General features: G+C 43.2%; 2 protein-coding genes across 5 annotated transcripts in view; both read right to left on the bottom strand.

Annotated features, from left to right (window-relative positions):
• Positions 1 to 29: 29 nt before the first annotated feature.
• LOC136966107 (carboxy-terminal domain RNA polymerase II polypeptide A small phosphatase 1-like) lies at positions 30 to 8,210 on the bottom strand. Its single transcript, XM_067260495.1, has 7 exons — positions 7,898 to 8,210; positions 5,228 to 5,373; positions 5,024 to 5,125; positions 3,488 to 3,544; positions 2,919 to 3,011; positions 2,648 to 2,833; positions 30 to 2,327 (listed from the first exon to the last, which is right to left on the bottom strand). Exons 1-7 carry the CDS (start codon positions 7,968 to 7,970, stop codon positions 2,199 to 2,201), a joined length of 786 nt encoding a protein of 261 aa, XP_067116596.1. The 5' UTR covers positions 7,971 to 8,210; the 3' UTR covers positions 30 to 2,198.
• Positions 8,211 to 8,943: 733 nt separating this feature from the next.
• spega (striated muscle enriched protein kinase a) overlaps positions 8,944 to 19,851 on the bottom strand; it is a 48,088-nt gene continuing 37,180 nt past the window's right edge. For 3 of the 4 annotated variants that reach the window (XM_067260489.1, XM_067260492.1, XM_067260491.1), the window contains 13 exons: positions 19,022 to 19,725; positions 18,568 to 18,800; positions 17,735 to 17,902; positions 16,092 to 16,214; positions 14,828 to 14,992; positions 14,103 to 14,599; positions 13,498 to 13,643; positions 12,579 to 12,818; positions 12,033 to 12,256; positions 11,481 to 11,556; positions 11,147 to 11,296; positions 10,472 to 10,742; positions 10,049 to 10,109 (listed from right to left, as the gene is read on the bottom strand). In XM_067260489.1, the coding sequence (XP_067116590.1) occupies positions 10,493 to 10,742; positions 11,147 to 11,296; positions 11,481 to 11,556; positions 12,033 to 12,256; positions 12,579 to 12,818; positions 13,498 to 13,643; positions 14,103 to 14,599; positions 14,828 to 14,992; positions 16,092 to 16,214; positions 17,735 to 17,902; positions 18,568 to 18,800; positions 19,022 to 19,725 (2,976 nt within the window). In that variant the 3' untranslated portion in view covers positions 10,049 to 10,109; positions 10,472 to 10,492. Of the gene's footprint in view, positions 10,110 to 10,471; positions 10,743 to 11,146; positions 11,297 to 11,480; positions 11,557 to 12,032; positions 12,257 to 12,578; positions 12,819 to 13,497; positions 13,644 to 14,102; positions 14,600 to 14,827; positions 14,993 to 16,091; positions 16,215 to 17,734; positions 17,903 to 18,567; positions 18,801 to 19,021; positions 19,726 to 19,851 lie in introns of all 4 variants that reach the window. The other variant, XM_067260490.1, reaches the window with a different exon arrangement.

The raw sequence follows: 19,851 nt of genomic DNA, 5'->3' as shown, positions 1-19,851 counted from the left end.
GACAAGATACTTTGAGCCACTGAAGGAGATACATCATAGGTTAGATTTTACTGGCAGATCTTGATTTGCAATACAAGCACACACACACAAGTACAAGTCTGAAGATGGCTAAAACTATCAGTACGTTTTCAGTATTGCAATCCAGGGTCCATACCCGTTGATGCTGCCTGGTACATTGAGTCCTTGTTGGACATCTCTCAGGTACCTGCTGGTGCTTCTTAGCTACAGTATACTTCTAAAGGCATTGTGGACAACAGAGAGAACCAATAAGATTAATTGTTTCTACATTATTTCTCATCAGATCACAGTAATGGGAGGACAGTTGAAAACAAAAAACTGAATGTAATGTAATCAGTGAATTAAAAGAAAATGTCTTCAGCAACTAAACTGATTGACACAGGCACTGGGGGTGTTCATCATGGAATGTGATTTTATATTCTCGTTAAAAATCATAGAAAAATAGTATGATTATTTTTAATACTGATGCTGACTTTTATTTGTGACTAGTAAATTAAAGCTCCCATTCATATTATTTTTACAAGCCTTTTTTCAAAGCTTTTAGTCAAATACAACAATGCCTCTCTCCTATGCCTTCGTGTATCAGTTTAAAACATGTTTTCCATTCAAACATACAACACAGATTCTTGGGTTGTTCCAAACCCAGATAAGTACCGATTATTCTTGCTGCATCACATCAGAAGTTTAAAAAAATAAACTACCCCAATCACCGCTACTATATGGATAGCATAGCATTTGCAGTCCTTTACAACAAATAGGGAAATAAATTCAAGTACTGTTGGTGGTGAAATGGTGAGGAATGAGTACTTTGGGCAAGCAGAGCCTAAGCACATTTCTTCCTGATGAGAGCAAACAGGTTTGTCTAACTCAGCCCTCTATAATAACAACATAATCTGGGACTCAATCACTCTAAACTAAATTAGATAGGTAGGTCACATGTTCTCTGACATCCATGTAATCCTTGATGCCATGATATCTATTGGCAAGAGAGCTAGAATGGCACATAATCTAGCCACCCATGCAGGGTGGTCTGTAGTGATTAGAATCGGAATCATTTAAAGTGCTGCTTTGTCGTTAACTCGTTTTTTTTCCAGGTATTCGTCAAGTGAATTCTTCTATGATCCCACATAACCCCAAGGTTTCAATGAAAACATTGGCAAAGAAGAAAGTCTTCATAAATGCAGTAAGCAGGTTACAATACTTTAAAGTACTGATCACACTGGTTGGTGGCTGGGATGTGCTATGTATATTCACCCATTGTGTGCTTTCAGGTGGTTTGGCCAGCAGTTTACAGTATGCACAAAATTAAAAAAATGTTACTTTCCGTTGATTCTGCAACGGAAAAAAGTTGGGAAGGAAGTATGAAAGATACAAAAACAATAACACGTTATTCAAGTGTTAAAAACTCCCACCCGTCCATTGATTGTTTTTCTATAAAAGATAACCATCATTCTGCTCAGTCTGTAACTTAAAGTTCCCACTCTTCACAACGTCCAGTCTCCACCATCGTATCCAGTAGCGTTGTCAGTATTCTAACGTTGCAGCTCAGCCTGGTACACTTGTCCTCGCAGGAACATCACTGTAGGCCCATCCATTGAGACATACACTTCATTAAAAAAAGGCACTGTTTTTTTTACCTCCATCTTTCTTTTTCATCATGACATCTCTAGACCTTCAGACATCCGCTGTCCTTGAGTGACCCACTGGCACCACAATGTTCTGGCTGTATCCATGTTTTGAAATTCCCTAACACATTCTAGTAGTTCAGGACCAGACCTACAGTTTACATTATGATCTATTGCACTGTCCATGGTACGGTGTATTGGGAACCTAATGATGGAGGACGGGAGGGATGGGATTGCTTTTGTGCAATTCTTTGTTCCTCCATTTGGTGACAGCACAAGCACGGTAAAAGCACTGTGATATTCTCCAGTCCTTGGGGCACTGGAGGTTTATTGGCTGGTGTAAGAGGCTGTGTCTGGGGATAAATACTGAGGGAAAAGGTTGGAAAAAACGGGCTGAACACTACAGTTGGAGCATAGAGGTGTGTGTCCAGGGAAGGCATTGGCAGCCTGTAGATGGCAGTAGAGGGACCTGATGGAGTGGTTGACAATGCTAGCTGTTGGTCGTAGGGCTAGTAGGGTGGTCCTAGCAGTTTGTGCTAGCTGATGGAGATGGCGCTAGCTAGTGGAGTTCTGTTGTTTGAGGATGGTGTAGACATTGTCAACTTTACTCAGTTGCTCAAAAAACGGGATGAGGTCCAGGAGCTCAGTGTCAGACATGTCGTCAAACCATGAGGCCACAGGCACCTGGACACACACACACACACACACACAAAGTAGAGGTATTGTATGTATTTCAGCAAGCAAAAAATAGCACAGAGCAGACATGGAGACAAAACTAATAACGTTGTGGAAAAACTATTTACACAACTTTCCAGTGTGTGTTGGGTCTAGCCTCGAGTTTAGACAGTTTTGCCCACAAAAACAGATAAGAAATTCGATAAGAATTATTTTATAAATCCCATACAGGAAATTGATTTGTCAACCAGTAGCATAAAAAACTGCGAAAGAACAACAACCCAAAGAATAAATCTGTTGTCAGGGGTAAACAGGGAGAGGTCTCTTACGGCGTTGCCAGGGTGAAAGACGTAGGAGGCAGGAGAGTTGTCTATGATGATGACTTTGTTGAGATCACGACCCAGCCTGCTCAGGTCTTTGACATAGTTACCCCGATGGAACACGCACGACTCGCGAAACAGGCGGCAACGGAATGCTCCCCACTTATCCAACAGGTCTGACACCGGGTCTGCATACTGGAGCACACACACACACACACAAGTAAGTAGAACAATAGTCTATCAGTTAGAAAGACTGTGTGCAGAAGTTCGTCTCTCTCACCTTGGCAAGACTAGCAGTGAAAAGAACACATTCAAACAGCTCCCCCATGCGTTTCAGGAACTCATCCACATGGGGGCGCTTCAGCACATAAACCTACAGACAGGAAGAGATATCAGGGGCCAGCCGAGAACAACACAAAGGACAAGGGCTGGTATAACGGTTAATACAGGCCATTTCCGAGCAGCTACCAAACAAGAAGATCTTACTCTGTCACACTGAATGAGTCTTTGATTTAAGATCAAAATCCTATGGAGATCAGTTCAAAAGTATAGTACATTTACAGAGTGAACACTCTACATTGAAGCTCTTCTCCCAGGTGTCCTTTGGTTGTGGCCTGAGGTATTTGATGACAGAGGGCGTGCTCCTGAACCAAGTCATCCAGAATAGGCTCTGTCTGGTAAAACAAACTTATCCTGGATTACTTGAACCAGGCTCACTCCCTGGTTCTGATGCGTATGGTTCTGGTGGGTGTACGGTCCATCTTCACATCTCAACTGACAAGCAGTGTGTTGTTATTCCTGTCAGTTCTGCAGGATTTTGAAGGACGCCCATGATGAAGATGACCTTACCTGGTGGACAGTACCATCTATCTCAACTGGGATGATGAAGTCCGCATTGCTCACAGGCTGTAAGGAAAATAGAAGTACATTAGAAACACACTTGCACACAACCTTTGAATACACATAGCTATATAGTGAGTAACTGTGTGAGTATGTTTGGTGGTGGATGTGTCTAAATAGGGAGGTCAGATGGCTGAGCGGTTAGGGAATCAGGCTGTTAATCAGAGGGTTGCCGGTTCGATTCCTGCCTGTGTTGTGTCCTTGGGCAAGGCACTTCACCCTACTTGCCTCGGGGGGGATGTCCCTGTACTTACTGTAAGTCGCTCTGGATGAGAGCGTCTGCTAAATGACTAAATGTAAATGTTGTTTAAAACAACAGCAAAAGGCCAGCAAAAAAAACTGTCCCCACACTGCCAGCGGTTTCATTAGAACACATTTGTCTTGTGTCGTCATCAACCCTGGCCTCTTTTCGTAACACCTGCGACACACTGGCAGCTTGTACCCCGAAGCGCCACGATCGGCCATGAATGGCGCGAGGCCGTTCACACCCGACGCACATTTCTCTGCCACGGTCACCAAGCCTTTCACCTCCTCTGCGCTTTCCTTTTTCACATCAACATGGCATAGACTATATCTAGGCTACTTGTTGCTCCAACAGCCGTCGCAACAGCATCTCAACGTAATGTGGCAAAATGTGTCTTTTTTGCCGTCGTCTTTGTAAAATACGTGCTGTGGGTCATACAACTCCATGTAGGCCCAGGCTACTTCTTGACTTTGATTATTAGCCATCCCAAATTTCTCAGCTGGTTTGTGATGTAGGGTTTTGATGTCTCTTCTGCTTGAGTGTATGCCAGCTCGTCTATCTCGCTCTTTGATAATAGACGTCTACAGTTTAGAAACAACTGTTGGCTGGACAGCCAACGCCATCATCAATAATTTTTTTATGTTTAAAAAAACAAATCAATAGAAATCGGTAAACATGATTGGCCGTTAGTTACAAGTGTGGTGAAGTTAGGTCCTAATTAATATGGTACGTCTATAGCCGCTATACCCTACAACTAACATAGTAAAATCTTAACATATTTGTTTAGTCAAATATATAAAACAACAGTGTGTTTTATCATCTTCTAGACAAATTCACGAGCGTCACGCAGAAAAATTAGACAAGCTGCCGAAACGATCGCTGCAGAGCGCGAGCCAACCGCGGTACTTCGCAGCGCTTCGAAGTCTGTGTGGCCGGTCCAATTTGATAACATGAGCGCCGAAAGGAAAAAGGCTGCGCTTCCAGGCGCTTTGCAGCTAATCGCGGCGCTTCGCTGCCAGTGTCTCCCAGGCGTTATAAGGATACAACAATGACATAAAAACTGAAAAGTATATTTACTTGGAAAATAATATAAAGTGCATTATGTGGCTTTATAAGGGGGTACCACTTTGATATCAACTGATGAAGATGGAATAAATTAAATCTTACTAGGATGGTACACTAGTCTTCCTGGTCACAACCTTTTTAAACACACACACACACACACTTACATACACACTGACCTTGAAGGAGCTATGGACCAGTGTTTCGTCCAGATCAATCACCACACAGATCTTCCCAGCATCTTTTGACTTGGCCTGAGGGAGCAGTGGCTTCATCTGGACCTGCAATGATCAAGAAACAATTACTGACAATTTATGGTAAAAAAATGCCTTCCAGCCACTCAGCCAACCAATTGCCTAGTCAGTCAGCCAGTGTTTAGTTACCTTGGAGACAGTTCCATTTTCCTCCACCAGCAGCGGGGCATTGTTGTTGACGGGCGGAGATTCAGCCTGGTCATGACACAGGCAGCAAAACAGGCTGCCAAACAATCCTCTGTTCCTGGGCTTCTTAGAGGTAGAGCCCGGGGGGCCTGGTGAACAGGGACCAAGAGGTAAATAAACCAGCCGGTCAGGATGAAACAGTCAACAACTGATATCACTGATCTAATAAGGGATGAGGCCTTATTAGTGAGCCATCACAAAGTGTGTGTGCCACACTGCCACGAAGGCTGAGGCAGGGGCCTGCGTCCGGCACATCCTCCCGGCTCTCTCTCCCCTACATTTCCTGTCCCTCTTTACCCTCCTGTCCCAATGAAGCAGAAACGAGTAAAAACATATTTAATATGTGGCTGAGGAAACTAGTCCACCACCAAAGATAAGTTAGATAACTCCAAACCAGTTAGCTAACCTTGGCTAAGACGCTGTTTAAATACTCCTAAGACCACATCCCTCCTTTGACCTATCCAGAAATCGCTGATCTGAAGAGAGCATAAAAGTAACATAGGCTGCTGTATGTGTAGAGGAAACACATGTTGATTTCAACCCATGTACTATCAGAGATCCGGAATGTTCTGGTAGAGGAGGGGGGAAGGAAGCAGTGATGGAGGACTCAGACAAGTTCACTTCACTCAACGTTTTTCACAAAGTTCCGGAAACTTACAGTAACCTAATCAGATGCACCTCCCAGTCAACATGACCTACTGTGGTTGCATAACTGCTGAAGCATCCATTCACATTCCTCATGGACACACACATACGTGAACTAAGCTAGGATCTGTTTTCAAGAATGTCCTAAGGGTTCAGAAAAAGAACAGAAAACGACCATTCAATCCTGTTTATGTATGTGATGATGATATTGGCCTACATGTTCTTTTACTAAAATGGGGTAATTCAACCAGATCCTGATACAGTATCACAAATAGATCATCTAAGTACAATTTTGAATAAAATAAACAAAATATGAATCAATGAAGGTTTTTGGTTCAGTAATATTTAGTAGGTCAACATAATATACATTAAAGGTACATACTGTAAATATAGTATAGGCCTATATTGCATGTATGTATATCATATGTTTGGTCAACTTTACTGTGTACATAAATATGGTTATGAGCAGGCTGTAGGAAGGAATGTTCATTAGAGCCAGTGACAGGATGGTGCACATGAATGCTAAGAGACAGTTTATATCATCATGCAAACAACCTGCTAGATTACACAGGGAATCACAACTCCATTATATAATCTAGGCCTACATCTACATCATCCTAATGGTGCATTTAATGATGCTGTAATATGTTTTGGATTAACGTAACAATTAAGCTTAGATGTTTGATATCATATTTATTTTTGTAAAAGAGATTTTCTTTCACTGCTCTGTTTTGGGATTGGCCTTTTGAAAAGGTGCAAACAATGTACTGTTTCTCTCCTTTTTCTCTACATTTCATTCTGTCCTTTCTAGTCTCTCCTTCCCCTCCTCTAAAAACGTGACTGTGTTACAAAACACACAACTCTGTGTTGTCCATTTCATACCACTCCTCGCTTTCATTCTGTCCTTTTTCTTGAATTCCTCACTTTCTTTCTTTCTTTCTTTTCTTCCTTTTTTTCCTTCTCGATCTCTGACCCTTTGCTGCCCACTATCCCGGTGGAACCCAAACAGGAAGAGGAAACATGAGGGCAGATTCTTACAGCACACCCACGCCATGGACAGGACTGTCGTCATACTCTACACAATGAGGGGTACTAACCTAGGACACACACCACCACACAACACCCACACACACACATACACAATACAATGTGACTACATACATTCAGACTTGCTTTGCACATTCTGTGTGGCCTGTTTAGAGCTTGGAGGACATGTGTCTAGACTGAAGATTAAAGATGATGTTACACACTAGAATATATTATTAAAGATACCTTAAATTTGAATAAGACAGTCTTTCTTTTTTTGAGTAAAAGAAGTAATACAGCACATCGTGATGTCCAACAGCTGCTGTGGGCAGAGTCCAAACTACTTAATATGTAATAACTAAGTCTATGAAGAAAAAACTTTGGTTTTATTTAAATGACTAAATGTAAATGTAAAGAAAGGTTTATACAAAACGTGTCCATAGAGTAGGCTATATATATAGCCTACTTACAACTTATTTTGTCATAAACACACAGTAGCTATAGGCTTACCCATAATCTCCTCTATTGCTTCACCATAACCACCACTGATGCATTTTCTTTAAATTCGCTATAAGTATTTGTAATTCAGGACTGCACTCGTGGTTGTATATGACCTGGAGAGTGTCTGCATTTTTTATACCGATGAGGTAAGAGCATACAGTGGACGGTGCAGTGACCATAAGTTGCGTAATGCACCAAGACCACTTTCCAAACTATTCAATCAGTATAAACTCATGTTTGATAATGATTAACTGAACAAAAATGATTGGAGACTACTGAGAGAGCAACCGTTGGAGCAACTATTTGATCATAAAAGTTAGTTTTTTTGTTGCTAGAACTGTCGGAATAGCTTGCATCGCCTCTTAATTCGGCAAAAGGGTTTGACATGTGGGGTGCAAAACAACTGTGACGTACGTCTAGAAAACTTAATGAAAAACTTACTCTTGTCTCGAACGGCGTTGTTTGCCTCTTCATCTCTACTAACTTGCGTGATTACTGAGGACTGATTGTCCATCACACCTAGAATCCTAGGAAGTCCTTAGAGTCCTTTCACCAGAAGTTCAAGTGGACTTTTTATGTCTCGTCTGCTGATATTCAATAAACTTGCATTAAAAATTCTATTTCCTCAGAATATCTAACCCGCATAAAAGCATAATACAAAAACAAGCACGATCTGTTCAATTGCATCTCTGTGATATTAGTCATGTAGAGAATAGGTTTAAAGTAAAAAAATTACACGGTCAATGCATTTACAAAGAAGTTAGTTACTTTGTTTCAATATGGAGTTCAACTCCGCTCTCAATTTCAAGATACAAACATGGAACTGTGCCGTTTCAAGGCCTCCCATTTTACTTAAAGTGGCAACACATCCAGTTCGTCTATAGTGAGATGCTTGTGCATCGTGATAATTGCACGTAATATTACGACAGTCCCTTAACCCAGAAGCTACATTGTAACTATCAAGGATATGAGATCAATTTTCAAAATGGTCCTGGATACATTTTGGCCGAGTTTTAAAAATCTCCGTTAAACATAACCCGCCTAATGTGTAGGCCAAGTTTCACACTCAAGTTGACAACTTTTATTCGAAACCTTTCAACCAATGTATCGTTCTCTTGGCCGTGCATGTTCACATTTCAGGTTAAATATGCCGGGCTACAGACGCTTTATTTTGTTTCGCGTTCTTTACTGTATTTTACCACTGGCATCACTACCAACCGCCGATATTCCGTGCCCTGTGAGTTGTCTAAAGAACTTGGCCGTGTTCAGTACAACTTTTTAAATCGCAAGAAACGCCCAACTGGGGTACACTTGAAACCGGATTGCAAACAGGCGAAATGTCAGGGAGCGTCAATAAAGATCACATACAAATTTAACTATGTTAAATATTCAAAAGCCTAGAATAGACAAATATGTTGCATTCATGTTTACTTGAGCAATGTTACATGTATAAGTGAAAAGACCAGATATGTATAGGATACCAGATATGCAATCATGTCAATAATTTTATTAGAGACTGTTTCATAAAAACATTTCAAACCTTTTCCACTTTATAAACACAGCAACTTGATACATTTACAAATCTTCAGCCATTCAAATTTGTACAAAAGAGAAACACTGTATGGTGTAGAGAGATTCACAAGAGTTTTTCTTTGACCACAAAAACGAGTATATAAGTAAGTGTTTTCGTCCATAAGAGATGGTATCAGTAATTATGATATGACAAGTCAATAACGAGTCAAACGCACAAATCACCTATTGTGAATAAGCCATGACGACGGATTTACAAAATAAAAGTTTTGTGTTTTCACGTCATCGAAACTGATAGAGGCACTAACAGAGTGACCAAGTCTAGAGTAACTTAACCCACCACCAGGGAGAACTGTGGTCCAACTGACACCTCATTGATATTTATCTACATTGTTGAAGTCGTTTTACAATAGTGAAATAAGATTGCAGTAGAACTTTAACCTCAGTACCTTTACTTTAACAGGACATTCATGTTGTACCACAGACTGACCTAAGTAATTCTAAATCACAGTTATATTTATTATTATCATCCTATAAACATTGATCATGAAGGTGCTCTTGTATAGTTGCTTAGTTTTCCAGGAGTAATTCAGAAACATAAACCCAAAGAAATGCACACATGCAAATAAATTAACATAAAAAAGAGGGAAACTTCTCATACAATTCCAGGAAGAGAGAAAACGTACAATTCTTTTTGGTTTTGCATTTAAAAAAAATTGTAAATAAATGCAACATAAATTAGCAGCATAAATTAGCATACATTATGGTACTTTTACATAGTCACTACCAAATATACAAACTGTCAAAACAAGTCTGTGCTCTAAAAGCAGATATATAATGTCCCAGTTTAATTGTGCTGAACAAATCTGTCAAACTGTAATATATTTTGTGTTAACTGAGTGGTTCTAAATTGCAGACACATACACAGAGAATACTCAGGGTAATAGACAGTTGTCCTCAAACAACCAAATCATGCCAATCAAGTCAACAGAAAATGTAAAACAAACTTTAAAAACATCACAAATCACAAATGGACAACTATCCATTAGCAGTGTTGTTTTTCCATGACTCGATGAAGTGATGTTTCACTTTGAGATTGATTTGGTCTTGATGCCATTGAACCCTGTTGGATAGAAACAGATCAGTATGATATCACAGGATCATCTCCTCCCATTAGGGTACATCAACTGTTCCCAGCTTTAAACTTATGTCTCTTTCTCTGGAACAGAATCAGTGGACCGCTGTAATGATCAAATGCTCATCCAACTCCAGGTTACTCCAAGACACACAGCCTCCATCCCTGACACACAGACATAGCCATCTCCAGATCAGCAGTGGCCATGTTAACCCCATCCATTCAGATTTGTCCAGGTCCTATCCAAGCTGGGGCCCTTATAATTTCCCCCTCGCCTCACAAAGTGGGTTCCCTCATAACGTCCAGGGACAAACAGGAGCCAGCTATATCTGAACCCTAACTACTCTCACCTCTTTGCCCCTAGCAGACGCTCACTCGGCACCTGGTGTGCCAGGTAGTTGTGGAGAGGGTGTGGGCGAGGTGGGCAGCTGTGGCGAGGTCTGGTAGGAACGCAGTAGAACCTTGTGTTTGGTGGAGGACTCTGCACGGCGGCGTTCGTCCTCCCCCAGGAACTCTTTGAGGTGGGCGGTGGTGAAGGTCAGAGTCTGTCTGCGCAGCTTCATCAGATAGGAGTCCTGGAGCCAGGCATGGGTGAAGCAGTCCTTAGTGGTCGGACGGGCCCTTTGGAACAGAAGAATTGAGGTAACATGGACCAAAATGTCAGTAACGTGAGGTTAATCTATACATCATTGTAATAAAGTAATATTATATTGTAATTATATAATCATATTGTTGTATTCCCTGTTAAAACCATCTCTTTTCAGATGCAATACCTTTGGCTGGTATTGTATAATACTACATTATACTGTATGTAGTAGAATATATCCTGCACATTATGATCTCAATGATGATTACTAAATTAAAATAGAGTAATCTTCACCGTACAGCAATGTTTGAAACAAAGGCACCACTTGCTGTTCATCTCATTTTACACCTAACACCATCTCAAAAAGAGGATGACCAACGGACCACAATATGCAAGAAAAGAAGAGAGATGGATTCCTCTTTGAGGGGGCCTTATTTACCAGGCATAGCTGCTCAGCATCTTCTTAATGAAGGTGGAGGCACTTTGGGAGATGTTGGGGTACAGCTTGGTTGGGTCAAACTTAGCTGCCAAGATCTTAGCTTCTGTATGCTGGGGGTCCTTATCCTGGAAAGGTAGTCTGCCACTCATCCTGATAATGAATCCAGACAAGAACTGTCATGAATCAGTATTTGAAAGAAACAACTATACAACAAATTCCCTCTAATGTTGTTTATGTTAAATAAGTATATATTATAATATAATATTGAAATCCAATGTTGTATCGGTAATTTATAGGGTTACCAGGAAATTTGGCAATGGTCACTGAAACTCACATTATGTAAGTAAGCACCCCCAGGCTCCAGATATCTGCGGTGGGACCCACAACCTCTCCTCTCACCATCTCAGGGGCTGGGGATCCACGTAGGGGGACATCAAGGGGAAGGAGGAGCCCAGGGAAAACAATAGAGGAGGTTCAGATTAACCCTTGTGTTATCTTCATCAGTCATTGTGACCCACCTTCGTATTGCGACAAATTTACCTCATACAAAAACAAAGTGAAGCATTTTCTTTTAACTGTCGGGCTGTCTCAGACCCCCCACATTGGAATGGTTAAAAATAAAAAAATAAAAAAAGTTTTTGTATTGGGTAAAATTGGGTAAACACAACGATGGTTCGTTATGAACCTTTGGGTCATGTGACCCGAAGGCAGCACGAGGGTTAAACAAAGCACATGGGTGTGTACAGAGGAATTTGATTTACTTCACAGTATGAATTTGGGGGTATTGCATCAACTAAATCAAGTACACCCTAATTATTTGACCATCTGTTTGGAATTCCATAACATCAGCTGATTAATCTGAGGACATTGTAGTTTAGGATCTCACCCATGTACTCCAGAGTCCCCAGCCCTGGGTTGTACTGCTTCAGAGACAGCGGGTTGAAGTTTTGAGCGCTGCCAAAGTCCAGGATCTTGATCACGTTGAGGTGAGTGACCATGATGTTGTCAGGCTTCAGATCCAGGTGCAGGATGCGCCTGTTGTGAAGAAACTCCAGACCCTGCAGGATCTGCACCAGGTAACACACCACTTCATCCTCAGAGTACCTCAACCTACAGTAGAGTACAGTACAGTACAGCAGAGTATAGAGTAAGTTTTGTAGAGTAGAGTGCAGTAGAGTAGAGTAGAGCACGGAAGAGAATAGTAGATTAGAGTAGAATAAAGTTGTGTAGAGTACAAATGAGTAGAGTGGAGTAGAGTGGAGATGGGTAGAGCAGGGTAAGGAATGGTAAAGAGGTAGAGGTAGTGGAGAGTAAAGAAGATTACACAGATACATTGAATGTATCTGTGTGTGCATGTGTGTACGTGTGTATGGCATGAGTGCATGCCCATGTGTGTATGCATGCATGTGTGTGTGTGTTCTGTCCCACCTACCTGTCTATAAGGCAGTAGAGCAGCTCCTTGCCTGTGCAGTACTCTGCCACCAGGACCAGGTAGCGTGGAGTGACGTAGGCCTCGTGCAGAGCCATGATCTTGTCGTTGTGCAGAGACTTAAGGATGTCGTACTCCCGTAGCACAAATGGCTTGGTCTCCTGGTCATAGGGGACAATCTTTGCCATATAAATGTTCCCAGTAGAGTTCTCTCTGCACTCCCTGACCACCCCGAACCGACCCCTGTAAAGAAGAACCAGGATATTAGAGGCTGTGGTGCTAGGTTGCATGTCTGCCAGTTCTCTGTGTACATATTCATCCTCCCATATAGACTAAGGTTGGAATCCTGGTACCTAGTAGGATTACCTTGTACTCTATTCCCATTCTCGGTGGGAAGTAGTTTGAAGTTGTTTAAAGGTCATGGATTTAACAATTGAGCAAAAAACCTGAATCCAACTGTACCCAGAACAGTTACTATTATTGACACAAATGCATTGGTGCACAGTGTAGTGCTTGTTTTGTGTGTGTCTCTCAGCCTAATAGTATTCTGTGTCAAATCTGTAGGAATTAGCAGCTATGGAATTATAGTTTAGGAATAGAAGCTATTTCTTAGCAACAACAGGTGTGGTACCCTAATACACAAACAACACTAAAACATTTGAATGTAGTCAGCATTCAACCCAATCAGAGAGACTGACTCCAACAATCCCACCAGAACACTATCATATAGTGTTGACTGAAAGCTACATGAAGGACCAGTGTTTATGTATGATTAGATTCCGAGGGGAGAGGGGGAGCCAGGTCCTTGTTTGCTTCTTTTTTGACAGAAAAAAATAGTGTTTTATCTGACAGGAAACAGATTAAATCATTGCATTTATACCAGGGGTGTCCAACTTGGATCATTGCATCCCATTTCTCTCACCTGGCCTTCTCGTCCAGGAAGGTGTAGGGTTTCTGAGGGACCCCCTGGCGGAGGGAGGTGGAGGGGGTAGTACGGCCAGATGGGGTGCCTCTGGACGGGGTACTGGTCCCCTCCCCAAAGGGACTGAGACTGGACACTTGGAGCACCTGGAGATTAAGTAAATCTTTACCGATTACCTCACAGTAATGTCAGTCGTATCTTCACAGAACACAATCTGCCAACCTGTCAACTTGAGAACTTGACAAAGAGAAATGCGTCATTTTGTCTGTTACAGTACAGTTACAGTATACTTAAGCTTAAGCAGACACTGTGAGATTGAGGTACACTGTGGCAGTTTGCATACTCAAAACTGCACCATCATCTGTCCCTCCTTTCTCTCCCCCCTTTTCAGCCCTTCTTCAACCCAATTATCCTATCCACACTGTCACCCCTTCTTCTCACCCCCTTATCTCCTTTCGCCCCACCCCTCTAATCACCTCAGCCCTATACTCCTCTGACCAGGTGTAGATGTATGAAGTCTGTGTTAGAGAAAGAGTCAACCAGGAAGTAACGATATTGGTATTTGTGTTTACATATTGTTTCCGAATGTGAGCATCGGCAGTTACCTGGGGAGAGAAGGAGGGGGCTGCCAAGGGGGTGGGGGTCACTCTGGCGGTGGTGGCAGGTACGTAGGAAGGGATGGAGGCCAGGACGGGCTTGGTGGGGGTGGGAGGGGGGCTGACCAGGGGAGGAGGGGACGTAGGGGGGGTCTGGGTCATGGGGGGCACCACATTGACTGGGCTCTGGGGCTTGGGAAGGACGAAGGGAGGTGGGGGTTTGACCGTGGGGGGAGAAGGGAGAGACAAAGGGGGGGTCGGGGTGGTGACGTTTGTGGGTGTATCCGGGGAGGTCTCAGTTAAAGTGCTGGAAGAGTTAGAGGGTGGAGGAGTGGAGGGAGGAAGGGGGAAGGCAGTCGGGGAGGAGGAGATGGAGGACACCGTTTTATAATGGGGTGTCATTTGGATTGGTTTAAGGGGGGTGGTGGTGATTGAGGAGGAAACATTTGGAGCAAAGGGGGCGGGTACAGTCTTTACTATGGCAACTGTTGGTGAGGATACTCCAACTACAAAAAATAGAAAAAGGCCATCAATCCATCAGTCAATTAATCAACCAACAAATCAATGATTTAGTCAGTCTGTCAGTCAGGCAGTAAACAAATAAGTTGTAATACTGTACTTTAGTTAGTAGTTGTACTGTACTTTGTTAGACCAATGATTAAATCATAATAATACTGTAGCTATACAGTGTAACGCTTAGCTTCCTATGTGTAGCTATCATCTGTGAGCCTCACCTGTGTCATCCAGGCTGACTTTGTCAGAACAGTTGCTGTAGGGCCCCTGTCCTGCCTTGTTGACACAAGCCACCCTGAACCTGAACACGCCCCCTGCAGGCAGGTCTGTGACGTTGTAGTAGCAGTCAGCCACACCCGTGGCGATGATCAACCAGTTAGTATCTCCTGTAGGGAGGAGAGGGGGAGGTCAGGCAGGGGTGGTGGATTGAAGTGAAAATTCTCTTTTTAAAAGCAGGATTTTTGCCACAAGGATCACACTTTTTGAGTTGAGTGAACACGAAATCATTACGCGTTACAGATTAAACAGCCATGCAATATTACAGTTAGGAAGAAATCAAAGATGACATCGAATCTCCGACTCAGCGTTCACCATTCCAGCAGTTGTTAAACTCCTCGCTACATTACAAATATTGGCATCAAGATCATTTCAAACAGTCATCGCTGTTTCGACTTTGGTGGCTGATCCATGATAGAAAGAGAGAAGGAGGCCCATTCAATTGCGTGTTTAACCCTTGTGCTGCCTTCGGGTCACATGACCCAAAGGTTCATAATGAACCATCGTTGTGTTTACACAATTTTACCCAATAAAAAAACAAATAAAAATAATTTTCTTTTTACCTTCGCAATGTGGGGGGTCTGAGACAGCCCAACAGTTAAAAGAAAATGATTCACTTTGTTTTTGTATGCAGTAAAGTTGTCGCAATACGACGGTGGGTCACAATGACTGATGGGTCAGAATGACCCGAAGATAACACAAGGGTTAAATGCTGGCAATGTAGGGTATAGTGGGCGGAGAAAGGCACTGATTACCCGATGACCTGCATGTTTCGTAAATATGACGTTAAACTGAAGTATCACAGCGTGCGCAATCTGCGTGTTGGCCATGGCGCTAATAACGCTACGTTTGCGAATGCACGTACAAGAGGCCCTCACTGTTACCAGCTGCATTACTTATACTGGACACAAGATGGTAATGTTGTCAAGAGCAAATGCAAGATTGCGTGAAAAGGATTCATGAAGAGAAAGAGAGAGAGAGCGAGAGAGAGCGAGAGAGAGAGCGAGAGAGAGAGCGAGAGAGAGAGAGAGAGATAGAGAGAAAGAGAGAGCGAGAGGGGTAGCTAAAAGTAAAAATGAGAGGGGAGACAGCAAGAGTTAGGGCAGAAAGAGGACTGATAAACAGAGATAGAGGACCTCTGTCTCTCTAACAGAGATATAGAAAGCGAGAGAGAGACAGAGAGACCCAGACAGCAAAGAGACAACTTACCCTCCGTCTTCCTCTCCAGGATGTAGCTGCAGGGGGCTTTGGTGTCAGCTGGCTTCCATAGCACCAGGGCTGTGTTGTTGTAGGTCTGGGGGACCTCAGGGGTCCCTGGTCGCTTAGGAACACCTAGGGCGGGGGGGTTGGGGGGTGGGTGGCAGTAGGGTATAGGGGTCAGGCGATGAGAAGGAAGGGATGAAATGGTGGTATGACAGTGTGTATTAGAGGATTGCATAGGAAAGTGCGGAAAAAGGGAGGTGGAGGAGAGGATTGGAGAGGTGGGAATGTTAAATGAGGGGAGGATAGAGAAAGTGAGGTAGATGGGTGTGGCGGAGAATATGATTGCTTTCAGTTTTGTTCAACCAAACCAAATGTGACACTAATAACATTCTCTCCCCCGTTTAATGAAGCGCTGTCCTGGACCACCATGCACACAAACGGGGACAATGTAGCCAATGAACTGTCTAGAGAATCCTCAATCCAGCCAATGAGCTGCGACAGACAAGTTAAATGATGAGGCACACGGCTTGAGCAGACGAGATTAGTACCACTCCCGGTTTTCCTAGACACTCAATCTTCTTCCTGGTAACTAGGCTGAATTGCAGGGTATTGAACCTGACAGGCGTGTTGTATACTGGTGGTCAAAGTGACAAAAGTCACCTTGCCACTGCCGTTCAGGTCCTGTTTGTAATCTCTGAGTGCTTTCGTTATTTATGGTCAAATAGAGTGTACAGAGGCTCGATGGACAGAAAATTAAGTTTATGGACAATAATGTAAAATTCAAATGTGCTCATACTTAATGATAATTTAAGACTCCATAAGAACATAACATTTTACGTTAAGAATGTCAGCTTCTTAGTATACAATAATTGATTCGAATGTAAGCACGACATCGAGGTCTATCCTTCTATGACTCATAGCAATAATTCTATAATGTGAATGTCACAAATACATGGAGGCCATAAGACGTTAATGTAATCTCCCGTGAACTCATTAATATTCATACCTATTTATATTAATGTTTCCACACTCTAATTAAAATCCAATTATCTAAAATCTGCAGTTCTACATCACATTATGAAGACTATTATTTATTTGAAAGGGCAAAACAGTTTTTTTCCATGATAAGATTCAACTTGACTCCATTAAGACCAATTATCTCTGCTCTCTCTGAATGGAAGGTTCTGTTCTTTCTTGGTCTTTGTTTTCTTAATTTTCTCCCCTTATTATACACCTTTACTGATTTAGATTATTGTTACATTCTGGGTTCTCCATTTTCTATGTTTTGTTTGGTTGTTCATTTTGGTTGATGATTTTTCACCTGCTGCTTGTTAGAGCACCCCATTTCTTCAGTTTAGTTTCCCATGTTCTATGTATTGTTTTGTGTCTACACAACATACGTGTTGTGTTCATTACACAGAAAATATGTATAGCATGTCTAAGAGAATGTACCCATGAAAGCCATTCAAAAGTTCACAGGAAGAGAGAACGATGCATTTGCTAAACCCAAACTGATCTTGTTTCCTCATTCCAACCTCCACCTGCCAACACGACCATGGAAGATAACGGCTAACAAATTGGTTTTCTTTCAAAATGAATTGAACTTCAGTGCATCTGAGCCCAGTGTCGGTGTGCAGTGTGTGACTCACAGGCGAGGGATAGCGTGCAGGAGCTGGTGATGGTGGCGAGGGTGTTGGTGGCGACACACTCATACAGCCCGCCGTCCCTCCTCCCCGTCTTCATGATGGTAAGCAGCTGTCGGCCGTCTGGGTGCGAGATCAGGTTCATACGATCGTCCAACTCAAGGGGGCGCTTATCTGGGAGGCGAGGAAACAGAGAAAATAGAGAGAGAGACAGATGGAGAGAACGAAGGGGAAAGCGTGACGGTTAATAAGCCGATCCAGCTTATCAAACACTTTATTGCTTTGATATTTTTTGATAAATAAATAAGTTGCAATAAAAACGGTACCGTATGTCACTCAAGCCTAGTGCATAGAAGCCTACTGTCTAGTTGTCCTGTGTGGATAGTACATTTTATAGCCTGGGTGCCAGCCGAACTTAGCCCCGCCCACAATTTTTTTTGGTCGGGAAGTTGGGTCTGGGGTCGCTCAGTTGGGGAAAAACTATGTCCGAACAAGAGCTGTTCGGACCAATCAAATTGTTAGGGCGGGCTTTATATGATGATGGACAGATGATCAACAGTAAAGTACAGTAATCAACCACGACCAAAGAGCGCTTAGGTTGAATTCGTTTTCAACAAACAACATACATTGCTCTGATTGGTTGTAGGTCTATCCAATTGAGCGAAGAGGCATTTTTTTTCCGGGTTCGGTTGAAACACGCCCCATACTCACAGCCCAACGGAGCGGTATCAGACTCATATTCTGACTAGAATTAGTATGACAACGTCAGGCTATACATTTTCACCATAGATCATGGTGAAACACTGTAGATCTAGTGGATCTACAGTGTGTCTACTCACCTTTCAACCAGGTGATCTGTGGGTGGGGACTGCCAGCAGGGAGGCAGCTAAGAGTGACAGGGTCTCCCTCCAATAGCACGTGGTCCCTCAGCTTGATATGAAAAACAGGTGGGAAGTCAGAGGTCGAGCGAGAAGACGATTGGCTGCGTGAGGACTCCTCCTCTGTGGTTGCGGAGGAGGGCAGGTCAGTCTGAGATGGGGTCTTGTCCTTCTTGTTTCGACTGAGACCCCACCTGAGGAACACAATGGAAAACGGATGAATTAGCCAACAAATCCTTCCATTCATCCATCCCTTTTCTCTTCCCACCATCAATCAACGTGTATACCCAAACCATCCTCCCACTGACTCAACTATGTGTTTATCCATCCCTCCATCCACCCCTGTTTTTCCATCCATTCCTTTCTCCATTCATCATCCCTATTCCTTCCTCCTTCCCTCCATCCCTTTGCCCACCTGTCCCAGCGTGACCTCCGGTCGACCTCTGGGGTGTGGGAGGCGACCTTCTCAGACTGGTTGCTTGTCGTGGAGTTGACGGATTCCCTGGACGCCTCCATGCCCGTCTGTTTGGCCAGCTCATTCTCCGGGATGCCAATACCCCTCAAACCGCCACCCTCGGAATGGGAATGGCGATGACGCGAGAACAGGGGAGTTTTCTTCCCCTCCATTTTCCCTCCCTCCATCTCACCACCCTTCCTCTCCTCTGACTGGCTCCTCATCTTGGTCGAGATTACAGCCATCTTGTTCTCGAACTTCCGTCTCATGGCCAGGACAGGCGAATCACTGATCTTCTTAAGATCTTTCTCTACCTGCTCTTTGCTGGTGTCTTCTTCTAAACGTGCCCCAAGCTGTTCTTTCCTTTTCTCTTTCTCCTTTTCTTCTTTCCTCTCCTTCCTTTCTTCTGACTGGGTCCTGATCTTGGAGGAAATACTCGCCACCTTGGACTCAAATTTTCGCCTCATGGCGGAGACAGACGAGTCATCCACCTTCCGGCAATCTCTCTCCTCCTGTTGCCTGATTGTCTGGCCACTGTCAAGGTCCTTTGTGTCCAGAGACTTGCTGCGCCCAATAGCCCAGGTCACTCTGCGTTTGCTGGCAGAGGGCTCCACAACCTCCTTCAGTTTCTCTTCCTTGATCTTCTCCTCTTTGGTTTTCTCCTCCTGTAAAATCAGTTCAGTTGGAGATGTTAGGTTTCGCCATGGCCTAGCTTATACAGCGAGCGGGTCACATCTTTGATGAATAAGCATCAATCTCATCAAGCATCATCATCATGACCTCATCGTAAC

This window comes from Osmerus mordax, chromosome 22 (assembly GCF_038355195.1).
Source record: "Osmerus mordax isolate fOsmMor3 chromosome 22, fOsmMor3.pri, whole genome shotgun sequence".
Lineage (NCBI taxonomy): Eukaryota > Metazoa > Chordata > Actinopteri > Osmeriformes > Osmeridae > Osmerus > Osmerus mordax.
This window is presented reverse-complemented; position numbering and strand designations above follow the sequence as displayed.

Coding starts and splice junctions, on each gene's coding strand:
- LOC136966107 (XM_067260495.1), bottom strand. CDS start 7,970: ATGGACAATCAGTCCTCAGTAATCACGCAAGTTAGTAGAGATGAAGAG. Junction 5,374..7,897: donor CAACGCCGTTCGAGACAAGA/GTAAGTTTTTCA, acceptor CCTGTTCACCAG/GCCCCCCGGGCTCTACCTCT. Junction 3,012..3,487: donor TAGATGGTACTGTCCACCAG/GTAAGGTCATCT, acceptor TCCTGTCTGTAG/GTTTATGTGCTGAAGCGCCC.